Genomic DNA, 23,077 nt, shown 5'->3' on the forward strand with positions numbered 1-23,077 from the left:
GAATTATATTCACTTATTTAGCCTACCTTCCTCTTGCGTATACTGAGCATCGCCCCGAACTGAAAATTTTTGAAAAGTGAGGATAAATAGCGAAGACATATCAAAACAGCCATCTATATGATGAACGTCATCAATCGTTCAATCTGTCAGAGATGGCTTGTACTGGTAGTTTATTTGCGTTTGCGATTTTGATAATGAGTGCAGCTTTATACTTACCTTTATCTGCATCAATCAAACAAGAAATCCCAGATCTTAATATTCCCCTCGGAATCGAAGAGGATATCCGCGGCCTCCGTCCAAAGACTTCGCGGGATAGACACTTACAAGCCTTGATGAAAATACAAAAGAAGAAACGAGGTACTGCTTCCCAAAGCATGCGACCGATCACAGAACGAGAAAGGAAGTTGCAATCGATGATGAGAGTTCAAAAGATGGCACGAATGCTTAGTGAAGCCAGTGAAGCTGCTAAATCTTCTTCAGGCCCTTCTTTTTCGAACATTGAACCGCAGCCAAGAATTCGTGCGAAAACAAAACCGCAATATCCTTCTCCTTCGTATGCGTTCATGTAACGTATTAGAATGGCTCGCAACTATCTCGGCCTAAAGACAGATGATGGCAATGAAATTGCACAGCTATGTTTTTCGAAAGTGTATACTGACGCTGCATCTCAGTCATTGAAGACAGCACTGGTTCTTTCTATTCCCATACAAAATTATCAAAATGCTATGAGCAGTGACTTTGTGTATAAGACATCGCTGTGTGTAAGGGTGAAATGGGGTGAATCATTCTTCTCGGTCCGGATCGGCGAGGCCAAGTGGGCGAGAGTCTTGGTAAGAGCTAGATTATGCACTGATACCGTGGATTGGAAAATATCAATTATGCCAGGTGTCAAAGAATTGTCAGAATAACATCCACAAGCGTCGAAAACGCAATGTTACCAAAATATCTGATTGTCTCCTTAGTTGTACTTTCCTCAGTAATGAGTTTACCTTCAAGCAAAAAGAAGCCTTCTGCCATTTCACCTCCTCCAAAAGATTTCGATATCAATGAAATGATCGATCATGCGTCGAGTCCTGCAGGAGGAAGTCACACTTCTGGTAGCTATTCTTCTTCCACGCAAGGTACAAGTCAAACTCAACAAGCCGGTAGCTCTAACAGTAGATCTTCAATTACCAGGCAAAGAATCAGCGATTATCGTCAACACAGAAAAGCACAAGAAATGGGGTATGATAGACCTCCTTCGAAAGATTGGAATGCATATCACTAATATCTCGCATTCTCATGTGGGACTGCTCGGGGTTATTTCACGCAATTTGGCGTACTCTTGAGTAATTTTACTGCAAATGTATGAATAATATCGTTGTATGTACTCGTGATTTGACTCAGTCTCTTTTAATTCAGTCGTCATCCCTTGTGCAACACAAAGTATAAGTCGCTATGTCAGTCAGACCTGCATTGTTCTTCTTTGTTTTGGCCATCACTGTTTGCATTGCGCAGATGATTGATCTCAATGCACCACCCGATGAAAATGAAAATGTACACAATTTTCAACCAAAAAAGCACTCTTTTGATTTAAACGTACCAGATCCTTCACCCGTGCAAGAAGTGGAAGCGGTCACATCTCCCAAAAAAGCAACTCTCCATTCAAACAACAATGATGCTGAAACCTTCTATGAAATACCTCATCGAACACCAGCTTTTCATCGATCAAACAGAGGTAGAAGGGATGAAGCATGGAACAATAAGATAAGAGAAAGCTTTCTTAAACGAAAGATTCAGAAAGAGCAAGGAATCTTACTTCCGAAAGACCACAGGATGAAACCTGTAAGAGGCAGTGAAGAATGGAAAATGAACATTTCCAAAGGTATGCAAAAGTATCTTAAAAGTTTAGGACCAGAAGGACATGCTGAAAGACAAAGAGTGCGAACGGAAAAGAAAAAGCAGAAATTATCTGCAAGTATACGATATATACGTGGCGGACATAATTGATTTGTCGGGATGGTGAAGAGAATAGAATTGACAAGCACCGTGAACAGGGTAATGTTAAAATACGGCGAACTTTCCGGGCACTTGAGCAGTGTTTTGCCGGCAAAGCTGTCGTTCTAATTCTCATTCATTAATGACAACTTTCTTGGGCCAACGTGCTCGGCCGAACCGCAGACCGCAGTGTATACGCCGTTTCAAGACGCGTTTTATACCTGAATACAATTTTGTACTTGAAGCCTGGGTTTTATTAATAGCTCTTAAGCACTTTAGCAGTGTATAACTCTCGCGCCTTTGGTAAAGCGTGTCAGGAAGATTCGGAAAGTAGTCTCGTGCTTGATTGTATTAAACCAAGCGTAAGCAGCAGCAGTAATCGATTGCTTGCCGTAAGCCTGGCTTTGCACGCGCGCGTTAAAGGGCAAAAGAGGCTTGAAGGGGCTTGTAGTGAATTCTAGACATCAATGGAAATCGATCATCATTCTTTCTTCTGTTACTCCTCATCCTTGCTCTTCAAGACGTATCAAATCATATAACGGTGAGTATTGTTGGGAGACTATCACGTCATGCTTGATGTTGGAAGAGACGTTGCGACAATGTGGACGGCGACAATTGAATCGCTGTCAAGGTGGTAAAGATGAAGGAGAGATGATGAATTGGCAAACGAATAAACGACTGAGACTAGGAAGGAAGATGAACCTTGATATCACTGCGTATCTGCAATATTGAAAGAGATCAACATCATTACGGAAAGATCGACTTAGAGACTACTTCGTTCAATGATGGAAAGGTGCGAAAGCAGACGACACGAATCCGACCAACAGCCAAGCAGCGCGACGACAGATTATCCTCACACCTTTTGAGACAGTGTACTGACCCATCGCTATCTTTTATGTTTCATCCAATAGCCTGCCCAGCATGGCTCACTCAAACGTTTGGTTCAGCCACCCTCGCAAATACGGAAAAGGATCTCGCACATGGTGAGTAAACCCAACAAGGGTAAGGAAGGACGGCTAGGCAAGCTGGGTGCTGCAATGGCTGCTCTCCTCCCCTATCGAGCCACATCTGAGCAACACTGACCTCTAATACACCTTCTCTCTTACCAGCCGCGTCTGTGGTAACTACGGAGGTATCATCCGCAAATACGGTCTCGACATCTGCCGTCAATGCTTCCGCGAAAAGTCTGACGCTATCGGTTTCGTCAAGTACCGTTAAGCTCTGCACCTCATGAAAACGGTCAGCTGCAAGTTGCTTCCGTACATGGAACAACTTTCTCGATCGACTTATGCACGCACATTTACACTCAAAACTAATATTAACAACTCATCGTTCACGATTGGTTTACATCAACCATGTTTTCAATAGCATTGTAGAGATATTTGTCTCAATTAACACTATCTTCCGTTTGATGGCTGGTGAAGGATGAAGAGATGGTACGGATTGAAGGCGATCATCTGTGATTTAGACGATAGATAGAGATGGGTACGATCAGCCATACATGATGCTTCGCTTTCTCGACCATGACTACGCTCAGTGCTTTTTGCTAGGATCTTTCACGACCTCTGAGCATCTGGGAGTCTCAGCCTTTGGATCTTTAAGAGCTGTCATTGTGTTTTTCAGTACACAAGCTTCGATTGCTTTCTCATAAGGTGAATTTGTTTTGACGACCTTAGGCATTCCTGTTGGATCCTTGTATTTTGCATTTGATTTTGGACATGGTAAACATTGACAAGCACCTGTTTTACCCGCACGTTTGACTAACCTTTGTGGTTGTTCGAATTTTCGACGACGCATTAAACAAGAGACACCAGCTACTTGTTTTCTGCCACATGGGCAAATCGTATCACGCTTATGAAAGCTTTCCGTTTCTTGCATCATTTGACCAGCAAAAGTGATGCAAATTAGAAATGCATTGATTGCGTAAATGATGAATATGACTTTCATCTTCATCTGTCTCAATTTATGATGTGTTGGTGCTACTTTGACTATCGTTGTGGTTAGAAAAGACTTTGTACGTTGCATTTTCAGGTTTCATGCAGACGATGTGAGCGCTACCTACACTGCAATCATCGCATGTCATACGAAGCCCCATCAGCCCCTTCACGGCCATTCACACGGAAAGTTTGCTCTCCGAGCACGTACGAAAGGCGTTGAGGCTATGTTGTTCACTTGGCGATGCAGATACTCTCAATGAGATGATGATACAGATCTAAGAAAGACCTGATAAATGGGTAGAAACCCAAAGTCAACAATGTACTCAGCAAAAAAAAGTATTGTTCGTCTTGAATTGGATGATAAGATAAAACTTCTGGTGGTACATGAGCGAACAGACGCAGCAAGGTAGTAGAGCAGGCAGTCATTCTGCCGGCTTCAATATCTCTGATCTGTCATCACGATGAAAGTGTGAAGTGATACCAAACTGTCCGGCCATGAGCACCATGAGAGAGTAAAGAGGAGAAAGAGGCTGGTGTTGCGCTGCTCCGCGTTAGGCTGATTGGCGTCAATGCGCTGCATACGCGCGGGCCACTTTGACTTTTGTAGTATGCTTACATGCTCTTTACCTTCAAAGTTCCAATCAGAGCCATCATCATAAGAGGCAAAGTTTTGACATCTCACCTCTTTTGCCTTTCAGCCAAAATGTCAGACGAAGAATTCTTGATGGACGATGCGGCGGACGAGGATTACGATTTCGATTATGAAGAAGACGAAGATGAGGACGTCGATGCAGATATCGAAAATATGTATTTCAACGCAAAAGCAAAAAGGGCCGATGATGTAGACGAGGCAATTGCTGATTTGGAAAAAGTTGTGGAAAAAGAAGGCACACAAAAAGGTGATTGGGGTTTCAAAGCGCTCAAACAAATGACAAAACTCAACTTTCGAAGAGGAAAACATGCTGAAGCATTACAGAGCTATACTCGATTGTTGGGATACACAAAATCAGCTGTCACTAGAAACTATTCTGAAAAGTCCATCAATGGCATTCTTGATTATGTATCAGCAGACATTGCACCGGCAAACAACGCTCCAGCAAAGGAAGGTGCGAATGATCACCCGTCAAAAGGACAAAAGTCGAAAACAATTGACCTGGGGACAATGGAACAATTCTACGATGTGACAAAGAAAGCACTGGAAGAATCCAAGAATGAACGTTTGAGCGTAAAGACAGATCTCAAATTGGCAAGATTGTGGCTTGCACGTGGCGAATTTGGACGTCTGGCAAAGATCTTGAAAGATTTGCGTGCGTATTGTACCACTCCAGATGGAAGTGATGATCAATCAAAAGGTACAATCTTACTTGAAATCTTTGCTTTGGAAATTCAAATGTACGGTGAGACAGCCAACTACAAAAAACTCAAAGAGACATACGATGCAACATTACAAGTAAAGAGTGCAATCCCACATCCACGTATTCTGGGAGTTATTCGCGAATGCGGTGGAAAGATGCATATGTCGGAGAAAAAATGGGAAGCAGCACAAGTGGATTTTTTCCAAGCATTCCTCAACTATGATGAAGCGGGAAGTGCACAAAGAATTCAAGTTCTCAAATACTTGGTATTGGCACACATGTTGATGGGAAGCGACATCAATCCATTCGATAGTCAAGAAACCAAGCCATACAAGAATGATCCACAAATCGTTGCCATGACTGATTTGGTGGGCGCATACCAACGTAGAGAGGTGCACGAAGCTGAAAGAATTCTAGCCAACAATCATGCCACAATCATGGACGATCCATTCATTCGAACATACATTGATGAAGTGCTAAAGGGATTGAGAACGCAATATCTTATCGATCTCATTCAACCTTACACGCGCATTGGACTGGAGTTCCTTGGACAACAGCTGAACATCACAACACATGAAGTGGAAGAATTGATCATGACTTTGATCCTAGATGGTCGTATTGCAGGTCGGATTGACCAGGTACAACAACGACTCGAGCTTGACCGTGGCGGACAAAAAGCTATTGCAACAGCAGCATTGCAATCTGGCAGTGGAATCAGTACAGGAGAAGCACAGCTTACAAAGGCTTTAGGTACTTTGGTAGATCGTCGTTATGCTGCTATGCATAAATGGGCCGATGAAAATTCGAAATTGATTGGATTGATTGAGGATAAACATGGAAATTCTACTTCGCAATCCGTTGGACCTTCATCGACGATGGGAAGGTTAGCAATGAGTGGCTTACCTGCCATCTAAGACTAAGTCGTTCTCACATTGTCACATTATCACTGTATACTATAACATCATCACTTGAATGCAAAAAGCACTTTATAGTCATCAGAGTGTTGCTCTTCGGAAAAGAACGCCGAAAAAAGACGCGTGTCAAATAGGCTAATAATCGATTGATTGATTGGACATCAACACTTTTTGTTCCCCAATTTGCTTACGCAGTGTGCTAATTCGCACGGCCCTTTAAGCATAAAGGAAGGAATGAATGCATTCAATCAAAGTGACGCGGCTTTCATTATGATAATGACGACAACATAATAGAATACTCAGCAGCATTCAATTTTGGTAGGATAGAGCATCTGGAGAGCATATTGTACGATCTAGGGGAAAAATATCAGGGAAAAGTTTATCAAGTATATTCAAACCAACTACCACCATCCTCACCCCAAAATAGCTCCACAAGGAGAACATCAAAGTCAATAGCCAATGCACACTTTCTTCTAATCAACTCTCGCCCACCACAAAAATGGACGAAGATGATTATATCGAAGTCGAATCACCACTCGAACATCCAGTCGACGCCGAAGATGATGAGATTGACGAAATAATCCTTCAGCCAGGTCAAGTGGCACCTGAAGAGAAGAATGTTGCTTCTTCGGGGGAGAAGAACAGTCCAAAGGTGAAACAGAATGTGGACCCCAGAGAGAATATCGGGATGGATAAGCCAATCTATTACCCTGCAAAACCAAAGGAACGCTCATCATTGCTGCAATATCCTCAAAGCTTGCCGTATGAATGCGAATCGCTGGAAGAATTTGATGCTCGGTTAAAGCATATCTACGAACGAATCATCGCAACGATCGAGACAAGAGATTTTGAGGTCGGATTTCCGATTTGGAACCATCATCTTCAAATCTTGCTTTCGCTCAAATACCCAATCGAATTACCTACTTTAGCCCGTCTTGCAAGAGTGTATTACCATTTAACTGTTTTACCCGGAGTACCCACAACAGTCCACCAAGCAGCAAATACATGCATGACTCTTTTGGGAGGACGAAAAAAGATGTCAATAGCACACCTTGTGCTACCATGGCGACCTCTGTACAATATGCTCAAAAGGGAATTGTTTGTGAAAGAACGCAAGACGAATCAGACAAATATTTCAAACGTTTTGTTGGATTTAGCAATGTCTGCTCAACGATTCTTTGATCCGGAAGAAGCTGACGAAATGTTGAAGGAAATGTTGCCAAGCATGGATGGCTCGGATATCGATTCAATGATCGCTACGCTTTCCTTGCTCGTTCACTTTTTGCCCATCAGTCATCCGCAAAGATGGCTGCCGACGCTTTTCCGATTATGGGAATCGTTCTCCTCCTCATTGTTTGATGAGCAAATGCTGGATCTTTGTGCTCGGCTGGCGGAGCAGCACGTTGAAGATCCACGTATCTCGTCCAAGAAAGCATTGGAAGAAGTCGGAATATTTGCAGACATAAAAGCTGAGTCCCTCAAAAGTCAGTCTGATCTTCCCAACCATTCCGAAGAGAAGTCTTCCCCAATCATGACGTCAGAGCAGGGCTTGTGGAACGAAGTGGGAATATTTACAGAATATCAATCCAGCTTTATCATGACCAAATGTTTACGTTCGGCCGGTCTGCCAGTGGGATCGAGCAAAGTGGGAAATGCAGCATTGATGGCACAATCATCGACTGTACGCACAGGTGCCGATTCTGCTGCATCAGCAGGAGTACTGAATATGAAGCGACCTTCTGAGCCTTCTCATTCGTTCGCCATTATTATCGTCTATTCAATGATGCGCGATTCTCAAAGTCCAATTTCATCTGGTTCAGCAACGCCATCGGAAAATGGTGTTCCCTCTAAACCAACGGATGAGAAGCGAGGAACCCATCTAGCAGGCTCAAAAGCTCTCAGTTCCTTGGCACGATATATTCAAGCTACAGAGAGCTATTTTCATCCTTCGAATTGGGGAATATGGGCTTTGCAACTTTCATCTCTTGTAAAGAACCTAACGTGGGAATTTACAAAAAGGTGGAAAGAGGAACAGAAATCCGAGTGTAAGACACCGAAGGCATTCCGTCTTACAAAAGAGATAAAGAAAGAATTTACAGCAACGCTACGTACAGTTTGCTTGTTGTCACTATTCTCAAAAGATCCTGCAACTATCAATTCAGCGCAAGCCTCACTCAAGAGACTGGCCACTTTGGAACCGGAACAAATCATTCCTCCAGTCTTGGAGCGTGCATATTCCAGTTTGGAAGCTCTCGAAACTACTCATAGAACAATGTCAGTGATTACTGCTCTGTCCAAACTTGGTGTTCCTCTTGTGTCACGAGATATCTTTAAAGGAGGAGGTAAACATCTGGTTCCCATTTTGCATCTCTGTTTACCAGGTATTGACATGAACGATTACATGAAGACGATCGCGACTTCCATTCTGATCGTCATCACGTCGACCATTATAAAAATTGATGATTTGACCCGCCCAGAGCTTGCATCTCCCTCAAAAATGGCCATTGACGATTATGGAGGTGGTGGCGGTGGGGCAACGGAAGAAGAATTCGACGAGGAGGACGATGCTTTGCGTCTGAGTACAGCAGGATTCGAAGACTGGACGGTAAGCTTCTTCAATAGGGTTCTAGTTCTGTTTGACGCACTACCTGAGGAGGGGAAGAATGGACGTACAGGACGTATTGAAGAACAGATGACGAGCACATTATTGGCAGCATGCGATTCAGTCTGTTGCTCAATGTCCGATCATCTCTTTGATATCAATTTCAAAATCGTTGCAGATCATGTCATGACACATGTCTGTTCGCAAGCGACTCGAGTGACTGGATCCTTGATATCGTGCTTTGCCCGTCACGATTCGAAAAAGGTGACTGAGCGCTTGATCAGACCTTGTGCAAAGATTATTCGTCAAGAAATCGAGCAAGGCGCAAGCTCGATTCGCACAACAAAGACGACTCAGGCTGTTGCGGGTGATGTCAAATTGCATTGGTACATTTCACTACTGATGGGATCGTTGACTTTTTCGAGTGGCGAGATCTTCGAGTACAAGGATGAATTGATGGATCTGATGCTACTTTTATGTGATCAAGCCAAATCTGAACGTGGATATCTTTACGCCGCCATGTTGGTCCAACGCGTTCTAAACCTTCTTGTTAACACATACCCGAACGATCATCGATTCGTCAATCCGGAAGAATGGGATAGCGAAGATATGCAGGCAAACAGCTTCAAGTCATGGGGTAAGATGTACGCTTTCAAAGATGTCAAAATTCAATGGCACGTTCCGAATGATGCAGAGATTGCTTTGGCGTTGGAAATACTCGATCGTGTTGTTCATCCTCGATTGAGTGCTCTAGAGAAGCTGCAAGACCATAGAGGTGCTCGTGACAAAGTGTGGACCAACGATTTTTGCCGAAATATGACAATCGTACGATTGTCTTTCTCTGCGGTCAATACTATGATCCTGGAAAAGGAAGCTGGAGGTGGGCAATTTATTGAAAGCATTGTGGAAGGGTACGAGGATTTCACGCGTACTCCCGATCGTTTCAAGTCGGGGTTTTTGCTAACAGATTTTGATGACGAAAGGTATCAAAAGGTGAAAACGTTCAAAGTTCGTTTTGGAGAATTGTTGCATCTTTCTGCTGAGCGAGCTCACGATTCAGGTGCAGAAGATCAGATTGATTGCGTTCGATTGATGTTACGTTCCATTCGCTCATACATGACGTCATACGGCTATAATGCTGATGATCACAAAGCATATGGAAGATCTGCACTCTTCTACCAGAACATGACATCAACGCATCCTCGCCAAAAGATCTTTCCGCGAATGTTTTGGGTCAGACGTGCTGCTCAATATCACTCTAGCCGTGGAAGACTCAACAGCTTCTACCGTAGAAGAAGTGCTCTGGATGATTTGTTGATCAATGATGTGATCGAGCTTACCATGAGTAATTATGTTGCCATTCGTAAAACTGCTCAAAGTACATTTGATGCATTGACACTCTACAACCAGATGGGCGTGTTTACCTTACGCAAATTATTGACCGCCATCCAAACCTCAACTAATGACGATCAAGTCAAAGGGGCGCTTTATATGGTCGGAAGCAAGTTCATGGGAATCACACCACGTCATCCCGCTTTTACAGAAGAATACTTTATGACCTTGTTAGAAGCTCAGCATCGCAGCAAGCCTTCAATACAAAAACTTCTTCGCGGCATTATCAATGAAGCTCAAGCTCGCTATCCAGAGATATCGACGATTGTGCATCGTATCAAGACACCGGAATTGGAGCAGGCATTGGTATTGCTTGGAAGGAATGATGGGTCTGTCGATTTGATCACCGCGCCATCGCAACAAAGGTTGTACTTTGATGAGCTGTACAAGAAGTTGTCTGGATCAATTGTGGACAAATTGTTGGAATATGCACAGCAGCCAAAGACACATTGGAACTTTGAGATATTCGCTCTCCGATTACTCAAAACATTTATCAGAAAGGATCAACCTTTACGTGCAGATGTTGCAACATACTTGACAAGACAAATGATTAATGAGAATCCGACGATTCGTAGAGCATCACAAGTGGCTGTCACAAAGATGCTCTATTACGCGAAATTACAAACATTATGCAAATCGGATGAAGAATTGGTTTTGGGCTCTTGCAAGCCAGAAAACCATCCTCTCAAGCGTGTGGAGCCGATTGCTCAAGTGACCGCTGAATGGAAAGCACAAAGGCTGGCATCCTATCGATCCGATGAACCCATCACTTCATCTACCAAATTCCACGACAAAGAGGCGCAAGGATGGCTTGTGTGGTCAAAGAAGGACACATACTACCTTGCTCCTCCCGAGTCAGGAACAGTGTTTGATTGGGTCAACAAGCCAGTATTGGAAGCAATACGCAAAGAACTCTCACCAGAACATTGGAAGCAGATGTTCAAGCATTACGCACAAGAGAAGGAACGAGATCAACTTTCGCGCGAGACAACCGTTCTTATTCGATCGATTTTCCAGGTCTTCGGATTGCAACAATTAGATCTTGTAAAAGATCAAGTGGTCGAATTCGTTGGGGAACGGGATCGTCACAAACACCGTGCGGCTGCGGAAGTTGTTGCTGGTATGTTCCGTGGCTCTAAGCACTGGAACAGAGAAGATGCAAGGGTGATGTGGTCTTGGTTGGATACTTTGTTGCCAAAGATTTTGGCGGAATGTACGCCAGACAGTCAGGTTGCATGGCAGGACAGTGTTGACTATATATTACAACAAAGAGATCCTCGTAGAGCCATGTCTTTGGTCAACATCGTTGTCAAGAAGGCGCACGACAGTCTGACAACGGAGGATGAAAGCCCATGGGAGCAAGTGCAGGCACAAACATTCTTGCGTGGAGTGATCTTATCGCTTAACATGAAGATGTATCCATGGATGAACGAATTGCATGCTTTATTCCGATCAAACTGTGAAACAGAATTCAATGAAGTGCGGGAATTGATTGCTTGCAACATGACCGACCTAGAACTACTACGGGTTGCACCGTCATTTGGCAGTGTTGAGCAGCTTGTGGAAACTATGTACCAGCAAACGCATATAGACAAAACTCATGGATCGCTCTTTGCGCCGGAGACGCTGGTGCAGGAATACTCTGCTCGTTTGTCAAAATTGGATAATCTTTTGACCGAGCTCAAGAAGGAACGAGTTCCAAAGTCGCAGGGAACATCACGATACGATCTCTTGGCATTGACTACGCTCTGTTGGATTGCCGAAACGCTTGGTGATCATAGACGAACAGCGATGACGACTTGTGTGATTGACTTTATCCCAACAATATTCCAATGCTGCAATTTGCAAGACAATGCTGATTTGAGCGGAAGAGCAAGATCCGTTTTGATTGCAACTGTGTCAACGATGGCGCATTATGATATCGAGCTAGTCAAGAAATTGATTAGAAAGGTTTTGCAGGTGATCGAAGAGAGTAACGAAAGTTGGAGAGCAAGGTTAGATGCACTGCCCGTTTTGCAAATTTTGTTCTGGCAAAATATCTTTAATATGGACGAAGAGATCTTTGGCGACATCACTCGAACGCTGTTGAATTTGCTTACAGACCCTCATCTAGAAGTACGCAATCTGGCAAGCACAACATTGAGCGGTATAATTCGTTGCTCGCAACGTGAATTGATTCAATCGCTTCGGAAACGGTTTAGGGATCAAGTGATCAAATATGATCGTTTGCCAAAACGTGGTGCTGAAGGTTTCCAAGAAACAATGACTGGTTTGCATGCTGGTATTTTGGGATGCATTGCTTTGATCAGTGCATTCCCATATTCTGTTCCTGCTTGGATGCCTGGCTTGATTTGTGATACGGTGGCAAGACATCAAGATGCTCCTGATCCTGTTGGTCCTGCATGTAAAAAGATGGCAGCAGATTTCAAACGAACACATCAAGATACGTGGGAGGAAGATAAAGTTGCTTTCTCGTCAGAACAATTGGCAGAATATTACGAATGGGGTGGACGAACAGATTATTACGCATAGAACAATATCATCAGCTCAAGTGTACATTACGCAGCTCATTATCATCTGTAGACTTTCTTGCAATTTTTTCTAATTGACATTTGAATGAAATGTGTAAAATACAAATGATATAGTCGTGATATACGTGTGCGCAAGATCACCGCAAAGCAACGGTTGCAGCATTCACGCCGTTGCCATGACTAGGATGACCGCCTTTTTGTTGCATGGCTGCTTTGAATTGTGCTTTACGTTGGGCTTTATCGCTCTTACGGGTTTGCTTTTCCTCTTTTGCCGCTTGTTTCCGCGCTTTCTTTTCCTCTTTGCTCTCATTACGATCTCTTTTAACGGTCATGCGAGAAGCGGCAATTGTGCTCTCTGTAGTCGTGTCATCGCTACCTGCCTCAGATGCAGAATCATTTTCCAGAGATGGCTCTTCATCAGGAGATGAGAAACCATCTTCTTCATCCTCCTTGTTGCTCTCTTCTTTATTCCGACGAGCTTGACGAGCACCTATGTTGATATAACCATTGATGACTGCTTTGCCTGTTCGAGGGTCAATCTTGATGCGAGCCATACGATCTGTGCCTGCCAAACTTGCCGGAGCGTTGGATCCATTCACACCGCCCAAGAAACTACTTGGAGGCACGATTCTTGAGATACGAGAAGGTGCAACACTTTCTGCAGCTGCGATCGTACGAGGATGATTTTCTAGATTGGTTTTTGTCGTTTGAATTGTTTCTACGTCCCATTCTTGTCTTGCATTTGCACGCTGAGCTAAATCACGAGAAATTAATTCTTCAACAGTTGTTTTTGGACCCAATCCTTCCGCTTCTGCTTCATCATACGTCTTTCGATCGATCACTCTCATCTCACCAAGCTCACGTCTGATCATGTCAACCTTTTCGATAGGCGTCGTAGCTTGATCTCCCAATCGTTCGCGTAATCTGTTTCCTATTATTTCATTCTTTGATAGGAAATCTTCAAAGATTGCATCAACATCTTCTGGACCGCCAACCTCGTTGTCCTCCCCGTCTTCACTTTCCTCGAAACCCTCTTCTTCGTCTTCGTCATCATCTTCCTGCTCATAGATGCGTTCCATTCGTGCAAATTGTTCGTCTAGCTTTGACAAACCTTGATTACGTTCCATTGCGCTTGAACTCATACTGAAAGCAGTCGCACCACCATCAATACTAGGAGCATAAAAGCTTGAAGCCAGCCTGGCTTTTGCACCTGCATGTCTACTCCTTCGCGAAGCACCTTTATCGCCAAAGATTGATTTACTACCAACCGAAGAAGGAGCTTGACGGGATCCGGCAAGGGCAGGACCTTGTTTTTTGTTTTCCTCAGCTGCTTTTTTGAATAAAGCTACCCTACTCTCCAAACTTAGATCTTCAACACCTTTTCCTTCCTCTTTAAGCTGTAAAAGTTCGCGTGCCGCTTTTGCACTTGGATCAAGCCAAATACTCTCTTCTCCTCCAGGTGGCAATTGTCTCCATTCAGGTTCTTCTTCTTCCTCTTCCAATTCTCCGCCCTTTACAATTTCTCCAAAGAAGTCATCGATGTCCTCCGTTTCATTCTCTTCAACTTCTTCGGGTATCTGTGCAGGTGCCACCTGTGTGGGAGCAGCAGTTGTCGATCCACTTTTTGCTGTTTTCATCAGGAATGCATCATCATCTAGAGCTTCGAGAATTTGTCGCAAGTGAGGATCCATATCCGGTCTTATTCCTTCTTCTTTATCCTGCTCGAAAGTTCTGGGTAGCATTTGATTAGAAGGTAAGACGTCCGAAGGCAGATCTAAAGGTTTGTTGGATGTGACATCTGCCTCTTTCTTGAACTCCAATACATCTTCATTACCGGTAGCTTTTGCTTTGCCCTTTTCTTTCTTTGCAGCAGGTGCTTCCAGCATGATGACATCTTCAGTCTTTTCCTCGTCTTGTCCACCTCTTCTACTGTTGTCCTTTCCACCGATTGAACGTAAATGTTGCATATAATCATATTCTGTATCGTCGAAATAGATTCCATAATTTGCTGCTTCTCCGACATTTTTACGTTCTTTTTCTGCGATTGCGCCTAATTGACGTTCTAGTTCATTTCTATCTTGTCCTGATCTTCCTGCTTCATTCCTTCTTGGAGTTGATTTCAAGACCCTATCTGAAGCTTCTGCGTCGTGCAGAAGTGGATCTTGTTGTGATCTGTGAACGAGTGTAAAATGTTGAGCGTTTGGACCCCGCCAGATTGATTTGGGCGGCATGATTGCAATCTATGATACCTTTAAACTGATGGTCAAGGTGGCTGTCATCATTGCGAATGCATCTTTCCAAGAAGTTCAAATTTCAAAATCTCCAAAAATTAAGTTGCACGTGTTGAGAGTGTGTTACTAAGCAATTAAAAGAACGCGTTTCAATTTGGAGTGAATGACGTAATCAACCACTTAGGCTATATCATCTGCATGATGATGGACTAGCGTACACTCTCTTATCATAAAGATAAGGCGTAAGACCCTTTCTGTTTGACCATATGATCCCCCCTCTTTGATGATTCGATGATGACTTCCTTATCTCTGGGAATTAGCCTACTTTCATGGAACCGCAACATTCCGCTTCCAATAAATTAAAAATACCATGGATTTTCCGAAGAAAAAAAAATGAATCACCGCATATCTGAAACAGAACACCGTACTGATAAAGTAACCTGCTGTCATTCTCTTCATTGTCTCCATGGACTTGATTGTTATCCGCCAAGAAGAAGCTAATGCACCTTCTATCGATCACCTTGCTCAACCTTACGGATACATAACAATTATATAGTGCAGTACATTGCATACAATAAAACGAGCCCGAGCAACGCCGATCAAAGATTATGGAGGGTCCTTTGCCATGATGATGAAAAGAAAGAAACAAATGAAAAACGTTAGCGTGTAATTTGTTTGTCTCATCTGATTGTCAATCCAAAATGAAAAGCTAGATAAGCTCCTCTCTTGGCCATGTCAGCCGACCTTTCAATCGACTAGATCCGGATAAGTTAAAAGGCCGAAAATAGGATTTCCCTTGCATATCCTGCACTAGAGACACCGTTTAGACCGCAAGATGTCAAGCGGTCAACGGTAGCAATCTTTCATCAATCCCGCTGCTTGATCGATTAAAAGATGTAGAATTGGACAATAAACCGTTGGGAGCGGTTACAATACATACCCGATCGACAAAAATACACTAGCTCCATCGAAGCAAGTGCATCATCCTCGACCCGATTTGACAGAACAATAAAGATTTGAAAAGATACTTTTCATTCATTGTGAATGAGAGATAAGAAGATTTTCTTGTGACGTATCCCATTGAGTTGCCTTTCACATCAATGTCATCTTGAACAGGTAGATAAGGTGGAAAAGTCATTTGTTTTGAAATCAGAAAGGTATAAATACAGCCATCGTTCAACTTCAATTTTGCTTCCTTTCCTCACACAACAACAGCTTTCCAGCCCTCCTATTTCCTTCAACCCTATCCCTCTACCTTCAATATGCGTTTCAACGTACTACTCGCTTCCTCTTTGGCATTGGCAGCAGTTGCCATTGCTGCACCAATCACAAACCCCGTTTCACGTTCATTGGTGACCGATTTAGGCGCAGTAATTTCAAAGATTGAAGAAGGTGCAGGAATTACAGCAATCGAAGATGAATTAGACAAAGCATTAGGAGGTGGTATTTCCAAATTGGAAGAAAAGTTAGGTGTTTCATTCGCAGAAGATTTCTTAAAACTTTCAAATTCTGGCGCTTCTCCAGGCGATCTACAAGCTGTCGGAAAGGGTATCTATTACCTTGAAGAAGGTTTGGGCGTTAATGCAATCGATAAATTCTTGGACGAAGAAACTGGCGGTGCAATCACTTCAATTGAAGATGCATTGGGGTGAGTAAGATGTGTTTCACCATGCAATCATTTCTATATACTGACAAAACTAATTTCACTCCTTGCAGTGTCACTGATATCGAATCCGCTTTGGGTATTGCTCCTTAAGCAGTCTGTCACATCCACTTTACCTCTCCAGCATACAATTTGTATACCATAATCAAGCTCGCTAGCCTCTGTGCTCAGCTCGAAGCATTATTCATTCCTTATCTGGCATTCTTACTAATAGATGAGATTCATTGAAGTATGTTTGTTAAGAAGTGAAGTGTAAGACAAAGCGTTTTTACAGAGCTTGTGCCTTCTTCTCAGCCTTTTCTTCTGGTGATGTGTAAGGCTTCCTCCATGATGCAGAATTGATAGCTACTCTCAAGGATTGTGCTTGGAACGTGACCTTTGTTGTGCACAACATACATCAAGAAAGGTAAGGCGTTATTGGGATTCGTGTGCTGCAATTCAGCTAAGAGTTTATAACTGCTTGAAGGCGGCACAGTTTCGTCATACGATCCCGGAGTAAGGAAGATTGCCGGATAAGATTTATTTGGCACGACGTTTTGCAACGGTGACCAAGCACGAACTGCATCAAAACCTTCTGGAGTGGTCACATCTCCAAACTCTGGCCGATTTGCAAGACCAACTGTTGTTCTCAACTCTAATTGGAAAACATCACAAGGTGCGCGAACAGGTAAGGCTAACCCAACTAAGCCCGCAGGAGCTTGATTGGCCACGGCTGCCATTGCCAAACCTCCTGCTGATCCACCTTCGATGACAAATTTACCGGCAATAGCGTATTTTATCGCTACAAGATCTTGCATAACTGCAATAATATCTTCAAACGTCTTTTCTTTGTTCAATCCTGATCCATCATCATGCCAAGAGCCGCCGTTATCACCACCGCCTCTGAAAAATGGAAGATAATGAGTAAGTACTCTAGTTAGAGTTGTCTTCAGTGCTCATGCGGCTCACCTTGCTCCTACATAGACGAAAATACCATCGTAACTTCGAAAAAAGTCAAAATAGTTTGGTTGATAATAAAAGCTGTCGATATAACCATACGCAGCGTAAGCATGCAGGAAAGCAGGAGCAGGCATTTGGATTCCTTTACGATGAACGACAAAATAAGTAATTTGAGTGCCATCTTTTGATGCAGCATGCCGCTTTTCAGTAACAAAATCATCTGGATTGGAATTCTTGATGATTCCTGTGATTAGTGTAGAGGATTCCATAGTTGAACCGTCCCATTTGAATTCAAAGACTTTTCTAGGTGTAGTCCAACTTTCTGCTAATACGATAATCGTATTGCTATCTGGATCACCGACTATCAAATCTACGTAGAATGATTCTGCAACAAAATTTATGCGAAGAAGTTAGTTCACACGATCGTACAAAGTATGAAGCCAAATGAACTTACCATTTGGTAATAATCTTTTGATTAACTTTCCATCTTTGGTCTCGTGCAGGTACAATGCCATTTTACCTTCTTCGATGTAATTGACCAATAACTTATCTTTTGCGGTAATATGGACATCCAAAGTATTGATCAAAGCATCTTTTCGTTCAGGTATAACGTCAATGACTGGCGGGCGGTCTTGCAACTCGGTAAAGCTCTTGACTTGACGTGCTTTACTCCAATCAAGATTGAACTTCGCAACCTTACCATTCGTGGCGTCCTTGCTTGTCCAAAAGTAGTACGAATCATTCACTACACCGCCTGCAAGAACGGTAAAGTTGAAGTCTGGGGCTAATGAGATCCATTTCATATTGTTCGAAATCTTTTGTCCAGTCAATAGAGAAGCGTAAGCTATTGTGTTGAGTGCAGCGGCGTCGTGGTAGCCCGCTACAATGAGCCAGCGGCCATCTCTGAGAGAGGAAAAGAAGCATTTATGGTTAGTAAAATTTTTCTTCTGCTCGTCACTATTGACTCACGGGCTCAATTAGATGTAAAAATAACAATCTTCACCAAATTCTCCTGCATTCTTTGAGTCGAAGACAGTCACATCTTGTTTGCTGTCTGTTCCTAAAATGTGATGTCGAACCTTATAGCTATGTTTCGGATTTGTTCCTCCATTCGAATCTGCAATTGAAGAATAAAAGAATGATTTAGAATCAGGAGTCCAATATATCATATCCTGCGCCAAAAGAGGAATAAAATCTTTCAATCTTCCCTCGCCACCTCTTGGTGTAGTTTTTGCCCTTGTCAATAGGATATCAAAGGAGCGAAAATACCATGTATCACCGTCGCCTCCTTGGGAAACCTGATAAGCAAACGTTTTTCCATTCGGAGATACAGACGTATACACAATACTTACACTATCATCAGAGCTGAGTAAAGATTCGTTCAAGAATAGTCTTCCCAGAGGAGTAGCAAAATTAGTCTTCTTGGCAGACTGAAATTCAGCAACAGTTACCGTATACCAGAGCGGTGGTTGATCGCCGATACTTCTATAGCCGTACAGGTAAAAAGGTTTACCACCCATATTTAGAGAAATCAACTTTACGTATCCGTAATTATCGTAATTACTTACTTCCAGGAGTGATTCAACAATTGCATCTTTATTTTTACAACCTTTCATGTATGACTCTATTAGGTTCGTTTGATCGGAAATGAATTTTTAAATATCTTTATCGGTCGATAGTCCTTCTAACCAGAAGTAAGGATCAGCATATGTCACATTGCCTTTGGCTTTTACGGAACGGAAAGACTAAGTTTTATTAACCCGGTATACCTGTAGATAAGCCAGTCCAGGCTTCATAACCTTTCCTTGTGCCTCAGCCATAGCCACTGAGGCGACAAACAACGTAAGACTAGACAAAATAGCTTTTAGGTAGAGCATGATGGCTGATTAGTATCGTGTAGAGGAGGATGGTTGTGGTCGGCAGAATCCACTCTAATTGGTTGGCCAGCAAAATGTATATAGCAAGAAATGCCTATTCAAGCGTACAGAAAGCGCGCTCCAGCACCAGAGAAGTTTGGAATATTCCTTGTTATGATTACATTGCGGTAGCTGATTACCTGATGACGGCTTCCGATAATTGATCCATCAAATGCCAAGCAGGTGGCGTTCCAATATGTAATTGAGGCTTTGTGCGGCTCCGTTTTGCAGAGCGGTGCTGAACGTGAGAAAGTAGGCTTTATCAATATTTTAGAGCGGTAAAAAGCGTCATACGACATATATCGGAGATAATAGCTATCACGGCAACGTAAAACGTATCTTCTTATTCTCTAATGTTGTTTTCTTAGCTAAGTGACGTCTATAGAGCATAGGGATGATGATGATTGTATTAAGCATAATTACATAGACAGCCTTTGCCATGCCAGCAGACATATTTGCCCTCTTTGTACAGCATAACATTCCACACAGGTGGTCTGCTCCCGCAGAACGGGATCACACGATTGTGGCGCTGATTTCCGCGCACTCCGCCCTTCTATATTCAACATCGAAGATTACTCAGTGGACTCATATCTCGTCTATTCGACAGCCTTGATTCCACTTATCTTTTTGCTCAGCGGAAAGCAATAGCTATTTCTGATTCGGCATGATCTGTAAGATATGTAACTCAATTAGAAGTAGCATGTTAGGAGAACGGGTATAAATGTGAAAGGATCTATTTTGTGGCTAGAAGAGTTGGTGTGAGATATAAATGGATTAAATGTCTCGCTTTCTCTCAGCTTTTCCTTCTGGTGATGTGTAAGGCTTCCTCCATGATGTAGAATTGATAGCTACTTTCAATAATCGTGCTCGGAACGTGACCTTTGTCTTGCACGACATACATCAAGAAAGGTAAAGCGTTATTCGGATTGGTATGTTGTAATTCGGCCACGAATTTGTAACTGCTTGAAGGAACAACAGTTTCATCGTACGATCCTGGAGTTAGAAATATCGCCGGGTATGGCTTATTTGGAACAACATTTTGTAAAGGTGACCAAGCACGAACTGCATCAAAACCTTCTGGAGTTGTTACATCTCCGAATTCTGGCTTATTTGCATCACCGACTGTGGTTCTCAATTCCAATTCGAAAACGTCACAGGTTGCACGAACGGGCAAAGCTAATCCAACCATACTAGCTGGAGCTTGGTTTGCCACGGCTGCCATTGCTATCCCACCTGCTGATCCTCCTTCGATAATGAATTTGCCGGGAATGCCATACTTGAGTGCTATAAGATCCTTTATTATCGTAATAATGTCCTTAAACGTGTGTTCTTTATTTAAGCCTGACCCGGCGTCGTGCCAAAAGCCGCCTTTGTCGCCACCCCCTCTTGGTCCACCCCAAACGAAGAAACCATCATAATTTCGTAAAAAGTCAAAGTAATTTGGCTGATAAAAGAGGTTCTCGATATCTCCATAGGCACCGTATGCGTGCAGGAACACAGGAGCTGGTTTTTGAATCCCTTTGCGGTATGTAACAAAGTAGGGAACTTGTGTACCGTCTTTTGACGCTGCATGATGTTTCTCAATAGCAAAGTCATCCGGATTAGAGTGCTGGATATGCCTAACAGTAATTGTACTTGTTTCCATGTCAGAACCAGTCCAGTCGAATTCAAATACTTTGCTAGGCGTATTCCAACTCTGTGCTAAGATGATCATCGTATTGCTATCCGGATCACCTCGGAAACCGTTGACGTACATGGTCTCATTAGGTAGCAATCGTTTGATCAATTTTCCGTCTTTGGTGTTGTACAGATAGATTGCTATTTCACCTTGTTCAATATAGTTGACAAGCAATTTGTCTTTGGCTGTCATTTTGACATCTCCTGCGTTAATCAAAGCATCTTTACGTTCAGGTACGACATCAATCACTGGTGGACGATCTTGAAGTTCAGTGAAATTCTTCACTTGGCGCGCTTTGCTCCAATCAAGATTGATCTTTGCAACTTTGCCATTCTTTGCATCTTTATTTGTCCAAAAGTAGTATGTATCGTTCACCACACCTCCACTAAAACCGGTAAAGTCAAACCCAGGTGCCAACGAAATCCATTTCATGTTGTTTGAGATTTGCTGTCCAGCCAGACGGGTAGCATAAGCTACTGTGTTGAGGGTAGAGACATCATTGTAACCAGCAATCATGAGCCAACGGCCATCCCTGAAAAGAATAAAATCTGTAGTTAGTGCGACTCTATCTCTGTTGGCCAGGTAGTACTCACGAGCTTAGTTCCATGTAAAAGTAGCAATCTTCACCGTATTCCCCGGCGTTTTTCGAATCGAACAAAGTAACATCTTGTGCATTATCGGTTCCCCAAACATGATGACGGATCTTATGTTCGTGCCGCCGTTAGAGTCTGCCACTGTGGAATAGAAGAAACTCTTACTGTCGGGTGCCTATTTGATGTAATCAATTGAAGAAGATGGGATAAAGTCTTTTAATTTGCCTTCACCACCACTTGGTGTGGTTTTTGCCGTTGTTAAAGGCGATTGAAAAGAACGGAAGTACCATATACTGTTTACACCTCCTTCTAATACTTGATAGGAGAATATTTCCCCGTTAGGGGATACTGTTACGAGACCAATACTTGCACTGCCATCGGAGCTGAGTAAAGACTCGTTCAAGAATAATCTTCCGGGAAGGGTAGCGAAATTTGTCTTTTTGGCAGCTTGAAATTCAGTAACAGATGCTGTATACCAGAGCGGTGGTTAATCACCTGAAGATATTACGCCGTATAGGTAAAACGGTTTACCACCTATATTTAAAGAAATCAACTTTACATATCTATAATTGTCGTAGTTACTTGCTTCTAAGAGTGATTCAACAATCGTATCTTTGTTTTTACAACCTTTCATGTATGACTCTGTTAGGTTCGTTTAATCGGAAACGAATTTCTGAATATCTTTATCGGTCGCTGGTCCTTCTAACTAGAAGTAAGGATCAGCATATATTACATTGCCTTTAGCTTTTACGGAACGGAAAGACCAAGTTTTATTAACCCGGTGTACCTGTAGATAAACCAACCTAGGCTTCTTGACCTTTTTCTATACTTCAGCGATCACCACCGAGGCAGCGAGCAATAAGACCACAGACAAAGTAGCTACACGGCAGAGCATGATGGGCAAATACGATTGTGGTTAGGGATGCTGTCTCGAGGGAGGAGGTTTCACCTTGCTTTTTATTGTATACAGGCGAAAACCTTGATAAGCTATATAAAAAGCGGCTGCCGACATAACAGAATTAATAAATGTTCTTCAACTTGTCGTATTGCGGTGGCCGATCAATTTACGTGAATTCAACGCCGCCCTCCGTTATTTAATAAGTGAAAGGCCAAGCAAGTGGCGTCGCAGTATCCTGATTAATTTTTGTGCGGCACCGTTTTGTAAACAGGTATTATCATTGAGATAAAAAGTTTCAGCGGCTTTGGGATGAGGAAGTAGCTTTTCTTCTTCAAGCAGTCCTCCTTCAAAGTTCCAGAAATTAATTCATGTAGATAAATTGTGATTCAAATGAAAACTTCATAATAAAAATATTGACATTCTCATCAATTTATTTTCTTTCTTGAGATAC

The 23,077-nt window shown here is 42.8% G+C and overlaps 10 protein-coding genes across 10 annotated transcripts; 6 read left to right on the forward strand and 4 right to left on the reverse strand.

The window, feature by feature from the left end:
* Positions 1-152: 152 nt before the first annotated feature.
* FA14DRAFT_155902 (uncharacterized protein) lies at positions 153-1,267 on the forward strand (the record flags this gene model as incomplete). The annotated part of the gene is made up of 3 exons (XM_025497791.1): positions 153-553; positions 578-885; positions 963-1,267. The coding sequence occupies 3 exons, from the start codon at positions 153-155 to the stop codon at positions 1,265-1,267; spliced, it is 1,014 nt and encodes a 337-aa protein (XP_025353504.1).
* A 170-nt stretch (positions 1,268-1,437) lies between these two features.
* On the forward strand, positions 1,438-2,242 carry FA14DRAFT_185041 (uncharacterized protein; the record flags this gene model as incomplete). Its single annotated transcript, XM_025501426.1, has 1 exon — positions 1,438-2,242. The coding sequence occupies one exon, from the start codon at positions 1,438-1,440 to the stop codon at positions 1,987-1,989; it is 552 nt and encodes a 183-aa protein (XP_025353505.1). The 3' UTR covers positions 1,990-2,242.
* Positions 2,243-2,887: 645 nt separating this feature from the next.
* FA14DRAFT_161175 (ribosomal protein S14) lies at positions 2,888-3,196 on the forward strand (the record flags this gene model as incomplete). Its single annotated transcript, XM_025498989.1, has 2 exons — positions 2,888-2,960; positions 3,087-3,196. Exons 1-2 carry the CDS (start codon positions 2,899-2,901, stop codon positions 3,193-3,195), a joined length of 171 nt encoding a protein of 56 aa, XP_025353506.1. The 5' UTR covers positions 2,888-2,898.
* Positions 3,174-4,423, reverse strand: FA14DRAFT_161176 (uncharacterized protein). The gene has a single exon (XM_025498990.1). It carries the CDS (start codon positions 3,922-3,924, stop codon positions 3,511-3,513), a length of 414 nt encoding a protein of 137 aa, XP_025353507.1. The 5' UTR covers positions 3,925-4,423; the 3' UTR covers positions 3,174-3,510.
* A 142-nt stretch (positions 4,424-4,565) lies between these two features.
* FA14DRAFT_161177 (PCI-domain-containing protein) lies at positions 4,566-6,283 on the forward strand. Its single transcript, XM_025498991.1, has one exon. It carries the CDS (start codon positions 4,618-4,620, stop codon positions 6,181-6,183), a length of 1,566 nt encoding a protein of 521 aa, XP_025353508.1. The 5' UTR covers positions 4,566-4,617; the 3' UTR covers positions 6,184-6,283.
* Positions 6,284-6,453: 170 nt separating this feature from the next.
* FA14DRAFT_161178 (uncharacterized protein) lies at positions 6,454-12,863 on the forward strand. The gene has a single exon (XM_025498992.1). The coding sequence runs from the start codon at positions 6,683-6,685 to the stop codon at positions 12,707-12,709; it is 6,027 nt and encodes a 2,008-aa protein (XP_025353509.1). The 5' UTR covers positions 6,454-6,682; the 3' UTR covers positions 12,710-12,863.
* A 60-nt stretch (positions 12,864-12,923) lies between these two features.
* On the reverse strand, positions 12,924-14,930 carry FA14DRAFT_109692 (uncharacterized protein; the record flags this gene model as incomplete). The annotated part of the gene is made up of 2 exons (XM_025495887.1): positions 12,924-14,266; positions 14,330-14,930. Coding segments are annotated over 2 exons (1,944 nt in total), but the record flags the coding sequence as incomplete, so codon positions are not given.
* Positions 14,931-16,201: 1,271 nt separating this feature from the next.
* Positions 16,202-16,695, forward strand: FA14DRAFT_173036 (uncharacterized protein; the record flags this gene model as incomplete). Its single annotated transcript, XM_025500450.1, has 2 exons — positions 16,202-16,587; positions 16,656-16,695. 2 exons carry the CDS (start codon positions 16,202-16,204, stop codon positions 16,693-16,695), a joined length of 426 nt encoding a protein of 141 aa, XP_025353511.1.
* Positions 16,696-16,892: 197 nt separating this feature from the next.
* FA14DRAFT_179867 (alpha/beta-hydrolase) lies at positions 16,893-19,061 on the reverse strand (the record flags this gene model as incomplete). The annotated part of the gene is made up of 4 exons (XM_025500961.1): positions 16,893-17,484; positions 17,551-17,926; positions 17,996-18,442; positions 18,536-19,061. The coding sequence occupies 4 exons, from the start codon at positions 19,059-19,061 to the stop codon at positions 16,893-16,895; spliced, it is 1,941 nt and encodes a 646-aa protein (XP_025353512.1).
* A 1,189-nt stretch (positions 19,062-20,250) lies between these two features.
* Positions 20,251-22,362, reverse strand: FA14DRAFT_155909 (alpha/beta-hydrolase; the record flags this gene model as incomplete). Its single annotated transcript, XM_025497792.1, has 5 exons — positions 20,251-21,706; positions 21,729-21,838; positions 21,894-21,903; positions 22,016-22,196; positions 22,260-22,362. The coding sequence occupies 5 exons, from the start codon at positions 22,360-22,362 to the stop codon at positions 20,251-20,253; spliced, it is 1,860 nt and encodes a 619-aa protein (XP_025353513.1).
* Positions 22,363-23,077: the final 715 nt, after the last annotated feature.

The sequence above is a fragment of the Meira miltonrushii genome (genome assembly GCF_003144205.1).
Source record: "Meira miltonrushii strain MCA 3882 unplaced genomic scaffold FA14scaffold_3, whole genome shotgun sequence".
Lineage (NCBI taxonomy): Eukaryota > Fungi > Basidiomycota > Exobasidiomycetes > Exobasidiales > Brachybasidiaceae > Meira > Meira miltonrushii.

Coding starts and splice junctions, on each gene's coding strand:
- FA14DRAFT_161176 (XM_025498990.1), bottom strand. CDS start 3,924: ATGAAAGTCATATTCATCATTTACGCAATCAATGCATTTCTAATTTGC.
- FA14DRAFT_161177 (XM_025498991.1), top strand. CDS start 4,618: ATGTCAGACGAAGAATTCTTGATGGACGATGCGGCGGACGAGGATTAC.
- FA14DRAFT_161178 (XM_025498992.1), top strand. CDS start 6,683: ATGGACGAAGATGATTATATCGAAGTCGAATCACCACTCGAACATCCA.